Source organism: Mytilus edulis, chromosome 1 (assembly GCF_963676685.1).
Source record: "Mytilus edulis chromosome 1, xbMytEdul2.2, whole genome shotgun sequence".
NCBI classification, from domain to species: Eukaryota; Metazoa; Mollusca; class Bivalvia; order Mytilida; family Mytilidae; genus Mytilus; species Mytilus edulis.
The window spans coordinates 85,459,081-85,476,413 of NC_092344.1; the positions used below are offsets into that span (position 1 = coordinate 85,459,081).

A 17,333-nucleotide genomic window follows, 5' to 3' on the forward strand; every position below is an offset into this window, starting at 1 on the left:
GATAATTTAAGTCAAACTTAATTCCATTTTCTTTCCCCTGAGGAAAACAAATCTTGGCGTGCGTGTTGTTGACATTTTTCAATGACACGAGCGGTAAATTGAAAAGATGTAAACAAACAGAACTTCACAGTGTCAGTCACTCAGTGAACTCAAGGACAAGTGATGGATTTACAAGATTTGTTTGCTAGTTGCAAGCGTGGAGATCTACAAAAAGTGCAGTAAGAATTTTTAAATGAATGTTTTGATTTTGTTAAATTAGTAAATTTACATTGTGAAATTATTGATAAACATTCTGAAATTTTTGCATAAAAATATTGGCAGACAACCAGTTGCATTTGCGTTATACTTGAGATGCGGATGCTGACATGTAAATTTAAGAATGAGAATAGTTTAGCAGGAATAAATATCAAATGTAAGCAGACAAACTGACTTTTTGTCATGAGGGAACCATGCATACTTTGATACTTTGTTTAATTGACTTAGGTCAAAGGAGTTTAACCTCTTGGAAATTCTAAATAAATGATCATGGTGATGCTTAAAAAAAATATTGTCAAAACTGAATTTCTACCACTCTGACATGGCTGATGTTGCTGTATTTTTTCCTGTTTAACTCAATGCCATTGGGTGCAATATAATTTTTATAGTCATCATGAAATATTTCATGAAATATTATACATACTGATATGACTCAGTAATCTTTTATTTTGTTTTACAAGTAATGAGATATCATTTTTTTTCAATGTAGCCATAAATATTTTTTGCATCACAATTGTTTTGGATGGTGATTTCCTAGAATATATTTTATACAGGCATGACAGGACATTTTCTGTATTTTTTAAATTTAAAAAATAATTTTATTCAATTTGTACAATTAACATGATTAAGAAATACAAAATGTACATTTAGTTGAAACTCTATCTAAGATGTATCTTATATGAAATATGGAGCCAAATTTATAAATGATGAAACACTTATGACCACTATATATATAGCTGATTGTCCATGGCCATTTCAATTTTTATATTGTACACATGTATATGTTATTATAACTAATGAGCATTAAGGATGTGTAATAGGAATTAACATTAAAAAAAACATCCTTAATCCTCCTCATTCTAAAGACCTGTTGTCATACATATATGTGTAACTTGTCACTAGGATAATGTTGATGTACCCTTATCACCTGTTATGAATAAAAAAAATATTTTGTGTGAAATGTCAGTGAATGTCTAAAATTAATAAAAAAAAAATATAGAAAATTAATATTCAAATGATTGTTTTCTAAGTTAATCAAGAAATCTTAATTTCTCTTTTTGTTAAATCTCCAACAATCTGTTACAGATATATATATAGTACATTTTTTTGAAAAAAAGTAATGCATGTACATATGTAACCCTATCAAACCCTAGGACCCCCCCCCCTTTTGGAACCGCAACTGTACACAATGTTTATTTTAACAGGTACTGAGTTTATCCAAATCAAAATTTAGCCTACAAATGATTTTATCAAAATTAAACTTTAACTGTCTTGAAAGTTTAAAAAATATTCAAGTGGTTTCTGATTGATTTTTTGTAACTTTGCCAAAATAATACAATTTGTGGTGTATAAGGCAACTCATGATAATCCTTTTTCACGAAAAGTATACACACACAAAAATCTTTGTTTTTGCAATATATTTGTTTACCATTTTCATGTAAGCTACAATGTATCTGTATTGTTTAAACAAGTTATCATGTGAGATAAATGCTTGCTAAAATAAAGAAAGATATTTAATTACAAAGCATACATGTACATCATGTACTTTGGCATATGTATAGATCTGTGATACAATGTACTTACACAAAAATGTTATCAATTGACTTTAAAATATTACTCTTACTTCTTTTTTTATTTATTCTTTTCACAATTAATTCTATGTTCGAAGTAAAAACCAGAGATTAACTAACTAAAATTGAGAACGGAAATGGTGAATGTGTCAAAGAGACAACAACCCGCCCAAATAAAAAACAACAGCAGAGGGTCACCAACAGGTCTTCAATGTAGCGAGAAATTCCCGCACCCGGAGGCGTCCTTCAGCTGGCCCCTAAACAAATATATACTAGTCCAGTGATAATGAACGCCATACTAATTTCCAAATTGTACACAAGAAACTAAAATTAAAATAATACAAGACTAACAAAGGCCAGAGGCTCCTGACTTGGGACAGGCGCAAAAATGCGGCGGGGTTAAACATGTTTGTGAGATCTCAACCCTCCCCCTATACCTATAACTACATGTTATGTAGTTCAGATGTATGGCATGACAGTCTGGAATTTGCCTGTCAAACATCACAAAACAGTCATACATGTACATTTGTATATGTCATAAGAAAATATCAGAGTTATTTCCCCTCTGCCACCAAGCAATAGCTGTAAAGGTCATGATTGTCTCTTGTGCTTTTTACATAAGAAATAAGAAAATGAAAGATTTCAAATGAGATAACAGTCCACCTTAGACCAGTTTAACTTTGCAAACTTCAGGTTGGCTGTTGACATTTAGAAATGTTGTGCATGTATGCGTACATGTAAATGTACAAAAAAAATGTAAATTTATTGCTTATGAAGAACTACATGAAATAATGTGACAGTGCAACATAACAGACAGCTAGTTGCAATTTCAAATTTGATTTGGTGTTTAAAAAGTTAAAATATCTTGCTTGATTATGAATAGTAAAGGTCACAAAATATGTCCTTTTCATCATGTTCATGTATACTATTTTTTTCCCCAGATATTTAGTTGAGCAGAAAGAAATTGAACTAAATGTGCGAGATAAATGGGATAGTACACCATTGTAAGTACAATTTTTGTTTGTTTATACATTTTGATTTTGACTTAAAGGCAACTGTTTGCACTATTGGATTTCTACATCCTCTCCTCCATTTACAAATGGATTATTATTGTAAATATTAAAAAAGAAGATGTGGTATCACTATGATTGCCAATCCACATTTTCATTCTTATCTCGGAAACAAGTGGTTATAAAAAAAGAAGATGTGGTATGATTGCAAATGAGACAAGTCTCCACAAGAGACCGAAATGACAATGAAATTAACAACTTTAAGTCACTGTATGGCCTTCAACAATGAGCAAATCCCATACTGCGTAGTCAGTTATAAAAGGCCCTGAAAAGACAATGTAAAACAATTCAAACTAGAAAACAAACGGCCCAATTTGTGTACAAAAAAAATGAAAGACAAAATTTCTTAATTTATAAATTTCTACATTTCTAAATGATAATATATACATGTACATAATATATACATGTACATGTATATATAAAGAAAATTTTCTCAGAAAACAATATTGTATATTTCTTAATTTGTTTCTTCATATACATGTACTTCCTTCTCTCCCAGAATCCAGTCTTAAATTATATTGTTGTCTATATTATATGAGGGTTTCAATTGTTGAAGATGGTCTTAGATTGAGATGAGAGACATGGGTTCTTTATAGTCTTTAGTTATATATTGCACCCTACATGTGTATTTATCAACTGTTTAAAGTGAAGTTTTATTGTAATACAAAAAGCAGTGACTAATTTACAAGTATCTTAAATGAATCTTAGTATTTATAAGCAATTATAATGTTCTTCATTGTAGATACTATGTTTGTTTATGTGGGTATGAAGAGTTGGTCAAATATTTACTGGAAAAGGGTAAGTTTTTAACACGTGAATATACAGTACATGTAGGCTCTTGTTATCTCAAAGTCAGTCAGAAATATTTTGATACACCTTTAGTTCAACTCAACCAAATACTGTATGTTAGACAGTCCAAGGGACACAACTCTTGCATAGCTTGGTATTAATTTCAGCGTACAATAATTTTTTCTTGTTGTTTATTAGTCTAGAAAGTAATTTCTAATTGATCTTCATGTGATTTAAAGTTGACAAATTAAAACTGTTCCTTTTTGTGTACAAAATGTTTTAGAAAATTTTGAATTCATTTTAATTTTCTTTTATTTCAATCTTTTTCTGCAAGAGGAAATTCAAAAAGATGATAGACGCTGATTGAGTAGATTAGGGTTCATCACTAAGTCATAATCCCTGATTTGTGTACAACCATAAAGCTCATTAATGTATGATTATGGTTAATTGTTTTTGGGATACGATTGCTTTCAAGCAATCTGTAGACTTATACCGGTGGCTCAGAGCATTTCCCTCACGTCAATCGTTTTATTCTAAACATTAAGGAACATCTCAGATTCTTATGATTGTCTTGCTTTAAAAGGTCAAAACAAACAAAGGGATTGAACTTAAACAACTTTCCTATAATGTTCTTTACATAATCTTCATGTTTAATAATTCCCTTGACTTATATGCGTGTTTTTAACAACACGGAAAATTAGAATTCAGCAGTATTTATATTTAGTGTATTTATAAATTTAGAAACACGTCAGAGGGAACTCCCAGTTTTGGTAAAATGCAAGAGTTCTCGGAATTCCAATCAATCTATTTCTGTCATATAAGAACTGAAGTGGAGTTTTACTTATATGTTACCGTTATGAAACTGATATTTGAGATTGTAATAGAGAACCATGATATCTAGGTCGTTTAATAAACATTTAATATACGTTCTTGCTTCAGGGTTTGTTTTGGAAATTATGCGCATGCGTATAGTTTTCTTGAATTCAGGGGTTTTAGATTGAATGGTTGCTCTAGATTCCCCACTCAATTAATTTATAACTCATGTGATCTTTTCTATATATGTCCGCTATTGAGGGTTATTGTTGTTGCATAATTTTAAATCATATGCATCATTTAAATTAAAATGAATATCGTCCACATCGTAGAACACCCCTTTCGGCGAAATGGAGTCTTCCATATTATCGTATCGAGTTGTCTCCCTTCCGGAAATAATCTGTGAATTCTAATAGAGTATTAGCTCGTTCTGTCAATAAACGAATTTTATTAAAAACGAATGCAATTTAAACCGATAAATGTGTACGGAAAGGAGTCATGATCACTGACCCAAAAGAAATTAAATATAATATAAGAGTTAGGAATGGAGTGCCTCCTAGAAATAACGTAGGAAAATAGGTGATAAGATAATAAGATAATGTACGAGGTGAAATGCCTTCTCTCACTCTGAGTCTCAGTGACTGCTGTGGAAAGTAAACTTGGAATTGATAGTACAAAAATAAAACACAATAGGTCTAATTACATTGTTTAAACACTTTTATTGGGGATTGGCTATCTTGTAACTATTTTACATGTGCAGTTGAATTAGTTTTAAAAATAATATTATCCAGCTACATGTATACATCGGTGTCAATGAAACAACGGCAATCGTATCCCTCAGAGCAATCTGCTCTTTGATTAAAATGTATCACTTATTATTTATTATGGTGATCAAAGGTCATCTTTGGTATACCACACTAAATGTTGAAAAAGAATGTCATAAATGGATACAGTTCATGGTCAGTGACCCTAAATTTAACATTAACATTTGCTTTGAGTCATACATAATTTAGAGTCAATCAATTCGACTCATCAAAAGTCAAAATACTTATATTATACATATACACATGAATATATGGGAAAATTTCAGGTTTATGGGAAAAGTTTGACCTATCTGAAATTTTGAGTCAACCAATTTCAAGACAACAATTCAAGAGCTAACTGCTTGTCCTTATATGTTTGTAGTGACATATATTAAAATACTTAATCATGTTAATTGACAAACATTTAAACAAAAATTTAAACCTTCGCTTTTCATATGAGACAGAAATCTGGTATAGAATGTAACTACATGTACTTAAAATATTCAGTTTAACCATTATGACGATCACCTCTTCAGGTTTATTTGAATGGGAGGCATAATGATTTGGATAGTATCATACACTGACCAAAATGTGTGCTTATAATTAATGAACTTTAACTTAGAGGATACTTTTATGATTTACATTTGTACAATGTAAAAGCTCATGATAATTTATGCATATCTATTACAGGTATAAGAACCTATATTTCTTAAATAAAACAGTGCGCGTAATAGTTGCACCATTTTCAAATTTTAATTGTTAAATACATAAAGCAATATTCATTTATAATTGCTTAATTTTTGTTTTCCTATGTAATACATGCATTTATTGTTGAAATGAAGGAGCCAAATGTCAGGCCAATACATTTGATGGAGAAAGATGTGTGTATGGTGCATTAAACAACAGGATTAGGAATTTGCTGAGATCATACAATGTTATATCATCTAAAACTATGAGAAGAGATCAATATGAAGAATTCCTCAGGAGGTAAAAATACCTATAAGTAGCAAGCTCACTCTAATTGTAATTCTTTAGCAATCTATATTGATCATGTTGATATTAAATTTTCCTGCAACATTGACTAAAACAAAAATTAGTTTATTTAATTTTGACATCAGCATGACTTTGTGAGCAGAATAAAATAAAGAGGTAAAATATTAAGCAAATACGTAATCAACCAGAAAAGCACTTTGAACTTAAAGACTTACTTTCATCATTACAATGGATTCAGTTTGTAATATTAAATACTTCTTAGGGCTCAATGAAATGCACGAAATGCAATCAGAACCCTATGTTACTGACTTGATATAAATCTTTTAAGGTTTATCACTTCTTTTGAGAAACACAAAATATATTGCATCGATCAAGGTGCAGGAATCTAATATCTGTCCTAAATTTATCAATGATGTCATTGTTAAAGTCATCTTTAAAAATTGGAGTTGTCTTCCTTTGTCCAGAATTGTAGTTGTCTTCCTTTGTCCAGAATTGTAGTTAAATCAAATACAACCAATGCTGTATACTATGCAAAGTTCAGAGATAGATTTAATTTTACTTCTCACTAATTAGATTACAACAATTTTTACGCATCTGTGCTTACAAGCACTTTCATTTGTCAATAAGGATGTTTAGAAATATTTAGTATTGAAAATGCTAAAATTTTGTATTGTAATGTAATAATATTTTCTTGTAAAAAATATTTTTTGATGATATGTAGGTTAACAGAGAATGGAAGCTACAAAGATATAGTGTTTAATGTCCATGGAGAAGAATTTCCAGCACACAGATGTGTACTCTCTGCACGATGCGATTACTTTGCCAATTTATTTAGAACAAGATGGAAGGATAGACAACAAATAGTCCTTAGTCATCATTTGGTAAGACGAGAAACAGAAAGTCATTTCTTATACATAACAGATTGGGCTGTCATGTTTTATTGAGTGGCTGAATAATCTCTTTTGTTGTCCATTTGTAGACAAAAGAATAATTTTTCAACACTATATTACATACAGAAAAACAGTTAACTCTTATTAAAGTCAGTTGACTTGACATTTTACTATGGTCTGAAAAGATATTGATGTTAAACATTAATTTTATGGCCTACAAGCTCCTGTCTTCAATCAATGTCCCAATTTGTTCAATAACTATACTTCTAGAAATCATTACGTAGTGTCTCTAAAATTATGTTTGAAATCATACTTAACGTTACTAGTTGTCTCATTGGCAATTATACCACATCTTCTTTTTTATATATACATTGAAGTTATGGACAAAATATAAAATATGAAAAGAGTTTGCTTATATCAGCTTTCATTCTGTGTTTTGATATAGAGGGATAAACAGTAAATTAACATATTTAAAATAGTAATGAAGCCTCAACAGTTCTGTATGTATTCTTTGCTGTATACATGTATGTTTAGTCATGTTAGTGACATTGACCTTTTTTTATATTTACAAATAGAAAGTTTAACTACATTTACCTATTTCATGCATTTGGTCATACCACAAAAATGATTTTTCCATAACCATTGAACAGCAAAAACTGCCTTGTAAGGTTTCTTTATAAAAACATGCATATCTTTTTTTGATGTGATGTTACACTATTGTTTCAGATAAGAGTTAGATTGGCACCTATTAAAACGTTAAAACCTGTTGCATTCGTTTGCACCTGTCATAAGTCAGGAATCTGATGTGTTCAGTAGTTGTTGTTTATTGACGTGGTTTCTTGTTTCTGTTTTTTTTTATACATATATATATGTATATATATTAGTCTGTTGGTTTTCCCGTTTGAATGGTTTTACACTAGTCATTTTTAGGGCCTTCTATGTTTGGTGCAAGCCAGGGCTCCTTGTTGAAGACTGTACTTTTACTTATAATGGTTTACTTTTACAAATTGTGACTTGGATGGAGAGTTGTCTCATTGGCACTCCTACCACCACATCTTATATCTATAAATAAAAAATTTAAAGTTTTAAGAGTGTATTTATAAATTGTTTCTTTTTTGTTATAGATAACCCCTTCAGCCTTCAAATCCATTTTAGAGTATTTATATACAGGTATGTATTGATATGATTTATAACATTTTATGGCCCAGGAATAAAGTTGTCGGGGCCATATTGTTTTACCCTTGCCTTTTTTATATTCTTCATAATTTTTCTTAATTTCAGATAAATTGAACATGTTTATCATAAAATCTATGTTAATACCTATTAGGTTGATATTGATTTCCTTTCTCAAAGCAACTGAATACAGCAGTCCATTAGACTTTGCCTTTCATTAAAAAATCTTAAAAATCAAGGAAGAAAACAATTACATTTTATTTGTAAGAAACACAGGTTATTTCATATGGTACGGCATCAATAAATGAATATTTTATAACAGTTTTTACCAATATTGCAGTAAATCAATGCCAACAACGTAATACACATGTTGTTGCTTTGTAGGAAGACTTGAAACCCATATAGACAATGTAGATGACTGCCAGGTACTTGCCAAACAGTGCCAATTACACAATCTGCAGGAGCAGATTTACGAAAGATTTAAGAAAACACTTTCTTTTGGTAAGTTTGTTTGTGAACTTCACAATACTGTAAATTCATAAATTATTGCATGCATTTATTATTGCCATTTTGTAATTTTGGACTGAAATGCGATTTTAATTTTTGCAATATTGAGAAAAAATTTATATAAAAAATTTCAAAATGCGAGTTCAAATTATTGCGATCATAACCCTGTCGCATTTTTCGCAATAATAAAAACATCGCAATAATTTCTGAATTTACAGTATAGATACATTTGATGATATATCATAATCATATCATAGAATACTGTAGATTCATTAACTGTAAAGGATACCAATTTCTGTAGTATTGAACACTGGAATAATATAGTTAGAAATAAAAGAATGTGTCTTCTATGTAATAAAAATAACATTGGTGATGAACTTCATTACATTTTAGAATGTAAATACTTTGAAGAAAATAGGAAACATTGTAATGTCACATTTTTATTTGAAAATGCAAATATTATTGAATATTGATAAAGTTTAACTTTTCTCTTTTATATTTGAAAGTTGCAGAAATTTATTGAGATAATTAAAAAAAACCAGGTGAAACTGTTTGTAAATATACAATGATTTAATGTTCAGAACTAACCAAACCTGGGGTAAATGTGACAACACTTGTGCTGGAACAGCCATTGGACAGTAAAGAACTTCAGATGGAACTCAGTAGACTAGCAGATTTAGCCCTTCCCGCAGAACTTTGTACACAGGTAAATTCAAACGAAATTTCATCATTATATTTATCTGCATTTTTAATTTGAATATAAAAAAGAAGATTTAGGAATAAACTTTCACCAAAGTATGACACACACATATGTATTCAACTAGATTTTGAAATTTTATATAAAACTTATTTTTGCATTGGCAAACACAATTTCAGACTGATGCTGTCATTAGTATTATAGTTTTGTTGTTAATGATTGTATACATGTAGCAGTCATATATGTAGCTGACCCTAATTTATAGCTCAACAATAATGATTGTATACATGTAGCAGTCATATATGTATCTGACCCTAATTTATAGCTTTAAACATGCCCACTGAATGTAGAATTGTCAGTTTGGTTTTCATATATATAAGATGATGAAATCAAATGGGTATGGGAACTTGATTAAATGTTTGCACTGTTTACCTGTTCATTTATCAAAAAAAAAAAGTTTTTTTAAAGACTTGAGTAAATTTACTATTTTTGCATTGTTTAATATTAATGGCTTTCATATGCATTATACTGCATCCTTTAAATTTAGATCATTAAATTTGAATAAAATTTATAGATACAAAATTAAAAATGACCTTATGTTCGATTAAGCTTTAGGGCATTAATTGTATGACCTTGCACACTAGCATTCTTTTATGAAAACAATCAGTTTCATTCATTTCATAATTTTTTTCTTTTATAGATGCACGGAGAACTGCCCTTTGAACCTGAGTATCAATCTGTTTATCCAGATATATGTTTTACTGTGGAAGGTCACAAATTTTTGGGTCACAAAGTAATTCTTGATGTCTTTTGCTATGTCTTTTCCTGTATATCCCACTAATTGTTTGGTTTATATTAACATTCAAGTAATACAAATATATATTCAAATTTAAAATCTTATCAAAGCTTAGTGAAACAATTACAGGATAATACAAAGTTTGATGATATTACAAACTAACATTAAAAAATAAGTGGTAGAACTGGTTAACATTTTGAATGTCTTATTTATAAAAAGTTATAATTAAAGACAAACTAGAAATTTATATGTGGCCCGAGAACACAGTTAGTTCGTAGTGCATTTCTTTTAGACAATAAATTCAAATTAAAAAAATCACACCTGTTTTTTCTCAAAAAGATTTTTACAGTGTAATGTACTACCACGGAGACAAATAATATCAAGTTATAGAAACTTCTACCAGCTTTAACTCAAAATATTGACAATTTTGTGTTAAGGGGGTGTAAAATTCAGTTTGACAGCTTCAGACGTGATACAATTGGACCTTTTTGAACTGGACCAAATCACTACTTAACATAAAGATTCAGCACCCAAATGTTTTTAACATGTAATTACATCCCCCTCCTTAATATTTCATGCATTTAATATCAAGAAATAAATTGGGAAAGTGTATCAAATAAAACATGCATGTTATACACTGTTTACACTAGGGACTGTATTCATAGACAATGAAAATCAAAGGACGATAACTGTGTCCTTGGACCATGTCACAGAAGAAATGCTTTGGACTCCTTTATTTTCAATAGGCCTTGCATATGTTTTTTAAATCCTAAAGGATCAAATAAACACAGAAAAAGATCATATAGATATAAGAAGATGTGGTATGAGTTCCAATGAGACAACTCTACAACCAAGTCACAATTTGTAAATGCTAACCATTATATTTTAAAGTATGGTCTTCAACAGGAAGCCTTACTCACACCAAACAGCAAGCTATAAAGGGCCCCACATATGATTAGTATGAAACCATTTAAACAGGAAAACCAACAGTCTTATATTATTTTTTTTTAAACGAGAAACAGTTATGAAACACTTGTTTTGTTAAGAGTTTTATGATAAAGAAAAAAACAAATGGTTTTGATTTTAATTTTTCTTTTTTAATTTTCAGGCATTTTTCTGTGAAAGAAGTGATTATTTTAAAGCTTTACTCAACAATCATTTTGGAGAGAATGACACTGAGAGCTCAATACCTGTTGTCAGACTTTGTGAGGTCAACTCTGATATCTTCACCAAAATTCTCTATTATATATACCAAGATAGCTGTGAGGTAAGGTTCAGAAGTCAGTCGGATATTTTTTGCCGCACTTTTTGCCCCAAAAAAGAATTTCTTCACAGTTACTAAATTTTCAAACAATTTTTTCAAGATTATGGAAAAAGATTGATCGATGGTTGCTTAACATCCAGTGACAAATATTTCATGCGTATTTATTAAAATACTTTATGGCCAATATGGATTCCTTTTTTAAGTTAATACTTCTTGCTATGTTGCCAAAAAGTGAGACAGGATAGGTTTTGTGAAAATATATAATTGTATACTATATAAAAATATTGAGATGTGAAAAGCGCTGACAAGAAAAATATGAAACAATATAGAAAATTAACAGACCAATTCATAACATAACAAAACAATGTGCAAAAACAATTAAGACAGTCATGAACCAACCACTGTATTGTAATAAACAAAAAAGTCTCTTTCCTTTGCGTTTTGTTACATTTATGATCAAAATCTCTATTGATGGCGACCATTCGAAGGTACAAAGAAACGTCATTAACATAATACATAAATACGGGAAAACATAACATTAACATTTGCACTATATTCTCGACATCCTGGTCACGGCACCAAAATGTATTGTTATAAAGGAATAAGTCTCTATACTTTGTTTTGTGTTACTTTTATGATCAAAATATATATAGAAGGGGCTCATACAAAGGTACAAAGAAATGCATAAACATAAAACATATATATGATCTAACTTAATGTTAACATTTGCACTCTCTTCCTGAAAATGACAACCACTGACCTACAGGCTACTGACTTGAAACAGGCACCTAAAGAATGTGGTGAGGTTTAAATCTGTATTAGCCCTTAACCCTCTCCTAACATGTGACAGTGTTGTAACAGCACAACTTAAGAACAAACTATTATACTCAGTTGAAAAATGCATATTGTTTATCATGTGTATTTATATTCCAGTCATCAAAGCTGAACTTTGTTCCAGCTATCTGAGGAAAATGTGTATAACTGTTATGCTATGATGAAATCTATTTCAGATGTCCAATGATACTATGTTTTATTCATTACTAAACTCTATTTTAGCTCTCTGAGAAGATAGTGTATGATGTCTTATGTTGTGATGATCTTTATTTAAGCTATCAGAGGAGACAGTATATGACGTCTTATGTTGTGCTGATCTTTATTTTAGCTATCAGAGGAGACAGTATATGACTCTTATGTTGTACTGATCTTTATTTTAGCTATCTGAGGAGACAGTATATGATGTCTTATGTTGTGCTGATATCTATTTTAGCTATCTGAGGAGACTGTATATGATGTCTTATGTTGTGCTGATCTTTATTTTAGCTATCTGAGGAGACAGTATATGATGTCTTATGTTGTGCCGATCTTTACTTACTTCCTGGTTTGAAGAGACATTGTGCAAATTATATAGGAAAACATCTGAATACCGCTAATGTTGTACAGGTTACAAGGACAGCAAAATTATTTTCTTTACCACGCCTTGAAGATCAATGTGCTGAGTTTATTGCTAATAATATTGAGAAGGTAATTATTTTCTTTAGATTGCTTCACATTAAACTTTAGTTGAATTTAGATAGGATAAATGGTAATTTATCATTAACAGATTTCAACATACAATGTAGCTTAAAAATATCCCTCATGAAATAAAACTGACATAACTTTTTTAATAGTCTGGAATATAATGACAGTTGTCTTTATTTCTGATCACAATTTAAGCATGCAAAACATTATATATGCTGATATTATTGTTAGACTTTAAAACATTTAAAATACAATATTTTTCTAAGAAAATCACACCATGCCTATGACAATCACATTCATCTTACAATTTTTACAGGTTGAAAGTCAAATAGAAATAATATTTTGTTTTGGAAATGATGAATTGAATAAAAGGTTTTGCAGGATAAAATTGTACCAAATTTATATTATAACAAGTTTATGTGCCCGTAGGACACCATCCCCAGCTAGTACTTGTGTCCCTTGTTCAGTGAACCTTAAAATCAGTGTTAGACTGTCATTTAAATTTCACAGAGTAATAAGGTTATACCATGTCAAAGTTTGTGTATCAATTAACAATTTGTTGGATTCATGCATCACTGATGAGTCTTTTGTAGACGAATTATGCGTCTGGCGCAGATACAAAATATGCTATCTATGAAGATTTTATAAAAGATATTTCAAACTGTTGTATGTTATTTCAGATCCTAGAACAGGAAGACTTTGCAGAGTTGGTGAAACAAGATGCTGCTGAAGTGAAAGGTAGACAAGAGACAGATACCATAGATATCATTGACAATATTAGGTTTCATTTGACATTTAGTATACAGACTTATGGGGAGATGGAGGAAGCTAATGAAAAACTCAGACTTATTGATGATTTATTGGAAGAGCTAGAACTTGAAGGCTAATTTTATATCATATTGATAGTTTATCCTTTGTAAGGAAATATTATCAAGAATTTTATGCAAGATACATTTTTAGGTGTTATTTGATATATTTATATGAATATTTATGCCACTGGAGAGTGAATCAGGTACTATATATTTAACCAGTATGTATATATTATACATTTAATTTAATGTATAGTGATAATATTTATCACTTGATTATAAATTAATAAGGTTTTAGATCAACTTAAAACAATCTTTGCTATAAATCAAATTCTGTTGTGTCTGTGAAAATCCCTGATGAAAATAGAATGTTCAGGTATTTTGTTTGATCCTGTAATTATCAAAAGCCATGTCTAACACTTCAATAGAAAACATTTTGCTAAGTTTTGTGATAACCGTTTAGTTTTTAAGGATGTCATTATATGCATGGCAACATCAATTGTAACATGACTGCAATTTTAGTGTTCATTCATCTTAGATTAATTTTTTGTGCATCCCCTACCCCAAAGAAAATATTAATATATTATTATGATACAGACTGTGAAATCAAATATTCTATATAACACAGGGCCATTTTATGTATTTCATAAATTCATTATAGCAATTTAGGTATAACTTTGTTATTTTTCATTAAACTAACACGTCAGATCTCTCAGAATACCAAGAAAATAGAAATTATGAACTATTATGTTGAAATAGATAAGTTGAACTATATACTCTTGAAATTACAAAAAAAAAACAAAAAAAAACAATATCCTAAGCTTTCTTTATCTTTATTTCTTTTAAGTCAAATTATTTCAAGAACACCTTAGTATAATAAAGGTCTTTAAAAACCAAGGACACATCCTGTAAATATGACTGATTTGGAAACCCTGGTAATGTCAGACATATTTTCTAGAGCCTATAGTATTAACATTAAAACAAGTATTATCTTAAGTACATAAGATTTTGTATCAAAAGGGATAAAGTAAAGGAAGAGGTATAATAAAAGCCATTATGTTACCTCTGAAATTTTAACAAAAGACTTGTAGTTGTATACTTGCCTTTGTGAATACACTGGTTTAGAACAGAAAGTTGTGATGTCCAAAACATGTTAAAAGTGAAATGTAGAACCGAGAGCAACTGACTTACACATATTTAAAGAAAAAAAAATACCAACCACTTCCTTACCCTAAAAGATAATTCAGTACTCATTCACATCTGTGTAAAATACATCTGGTAGGGAAAAAAAACATTATTTTAGATAAAAACAATATCTAGATATTAATGGCAAGATCTCAAAATGAGGCTATTTTTTGCAGGTTTTGCTCGTTTGCACTAATAGTAAAATGTTTGAAGCTCTAAATGACAATCTGTAAAAAAAAAAATCAAAAATATAAATATTGATATCTGTTGTCAAACTTTTAGACATCTGAACGATTAATGATAATTTTGGGGTAAAAATTGGGTAAAAATATCAATAATGTCATTGTTAAAGTAATCTTTAAAATTGGAAATAGCTTCCATTGTCCATGATTAACCAATGCTTTATATAATGCAATGTACTATTTTATTGCCCATTAATAGACTAGAGCTTTTCTTGCCCTTTAGTGCTTACAGGCACTTTGATTTATTTGTTTCTAATACAAGGGTCAAAAGAGTGACTTATCATACCTGGATCTGATAATTAACAGTTTAATTTTCCATCTATACATGTAGGCTTAACTTTCAAATGGGAATATAACTCTAAATGGAGAGGCTTATCTTTACTTAGAGATTTCTTTTTTACTATGAATCACTGCCACTTAAGACCCCATCGAAACAGACGGCTCACTAGCATGTATGAATATCTTCAATGATACTGCAAATAGAAATAAAAATGCAACTATTTCTTGCCTATAACAACAAAATTTTAAAGTAACATATAGAATTGTAAAATTATCCATTTATTTATGTTGTTTTCGAAGTTGTAATAGAATCCATACTCTTAACAAATTTTTTTTATTAACAATATAAATAAAGCATTTTTTTATTTTGTTTTTACACTATTAAGGAATGACACTTAATATGTACTGGTGAAATATTGTAGTGATGTATATACTGTTATGTTAGTTATAATTATATTCAGTAGTTAAAGTTTAAAATTACACCTGGTGTGTTTTGAATATATCCATTTTATTATACATTTGTTAAGTTTTGTTATTTATGCAGGTTTAATGTTTCCAATTGTGCTTGATTTTGTGAAACTGTTATTAGTGAATTGCTTTTTAATGTTATTTTATTGAAAAGGAGATATTTGCTCACAACTTTTCAGCGAAATTAACTGTAAGTTTATATTTTATTCATGTGTTATGAAAAATACGTAAACAGTGTCATTTCAATGCATCAACTGAACTTGCACACAACTTATGACTTCTAACTACTCAAAGTATCAAGTTAAACCATGCCTGCTTTCACTAAGGACAGTATGTTCTGGGGAAGAAATTAAAATTATATTGAGAATAAAACAAATAGTTTTGGTCATTATTTATCCATATAAGTGATATAAATATAAAGAGATGTGGTATGATTGTAAAAAAGAGACAACTATCCACGGGAGACCAAATAAGGTAGATGCTAGCAACTAAAGGTTACCAAACAGCTTTCAACAGTATGTAAAACACATCCTGCAAACATGACAAAGCAAGCTGTAAAATTCCCTGACAAGGAAAAAAAAACTAAAAAAAAAATCTAATATTCTGATTTATGTACAAAACAATATGATAAACAACACCCAACTACAATCTCTTAAGATCATGAATTCAATCTAACCCATACAGGATGTGGCTAGGTTAAACATGTTTCCAGGCAGCCAGTCCTTCCTCTTACCTGGGACAATGGTGGAACAACAACAAACCGATAAAAATCAGTTAAAAAAGACTACAAATTTCATGCTACAAAACTTTGAATTTTTTGAAAAACTAAGGTTTTAATTATCCCAGGAAAAGATTACCTTAGCCGTATTTGGCTCAACTTTTTGGACTTTTTGGTCCTCGATACTCTTTAACTTTGTATTTGTTTGGCTTTAGAACTATTTTTATCTGAGCGTCACTAATGATTCTTATGTAGACGAAACACGCATCAGGCGTATTTATTTTAGGTATTTTTGACATATAGCTCTTCAACGATTTTCGGTACTTATCCATCTTCGGATTTCAAATGTTTGGCTTTGAGCGTTCCTGATGAAGGTAAATCCAGAAAAGCGCTTTGGACACAATAAATTATTAAACGTGTTGTTTTCCATTTTTTGAATTATAATATCCTGGTACCTTTGATAACTATTACTCATTAGAACAATAGAAATCAT

At 29.8% G+C, this 17,333-nt stretch overlaps 1 protein-coding gene across 1 annotated transcript; it reads left to right on the forward strand.

Annotated features, from left to right (window-relative positions):
• The first annotated feature begins 62 nt into the window (after positions 1-62).
• Positions 63-16,498, forward strand: LOC139493039 (ankyrin repeat and BTB/POZ domain-containing protein 1-like). Its single transcript, XM_071281183.1, has 12 exons — positions 63-218; positions 2,768-2,830; positions 3,639-3,694; positions 6,144-6,288; positions 7,016-7,175; positions 8,309-8,354; positions 8,742-8,858; positions 9,446-9,570; positions 10,262-10,354; positions 11,466-11,624; positions 12,942-13,142; positions 13,820-16,498. The coding sequence occupies exons 1-12, from the start codon at positions 163-165 to the stop codon at positions 14,024-14,026; spliced, it is 1,428 nt and encodes a 475-aa protein (XP_071137284.1). The 5' UTR covers positions 63-162; the 3' UTR covers positions 14,027-16,498.
• Positions 16,499-17,333: the final 835 nt, after the last annotated feature.

What these genes read in the sequence shown, in the direction of transcription:
- LOC139493039 (XM_071281183.1), top strand. Translation starts at nt 163, where the DNA reads ATGGATTTACAAGATTTGTTTGCTAGTTGCAAGCGTGGAGATCTACAA. An exon ending in AAATGGGATAGTACACCATT is followed by an intron (nt 2,831 to 3,638) that starts GTAAGTACAATT and finishes TCTTCATTGTAG; the next exon opens with ATACTATGTTTGTTTATGTG. An exon ending in TAAGAAAACACTTTCTTTTG is followed by an intron (nt 8,859 to 9,445) that starts GTAAGTTTGTTT and finishes TTTAATGTTCAG; the next exon opens with AACTAACCAAACCTGGGGTA.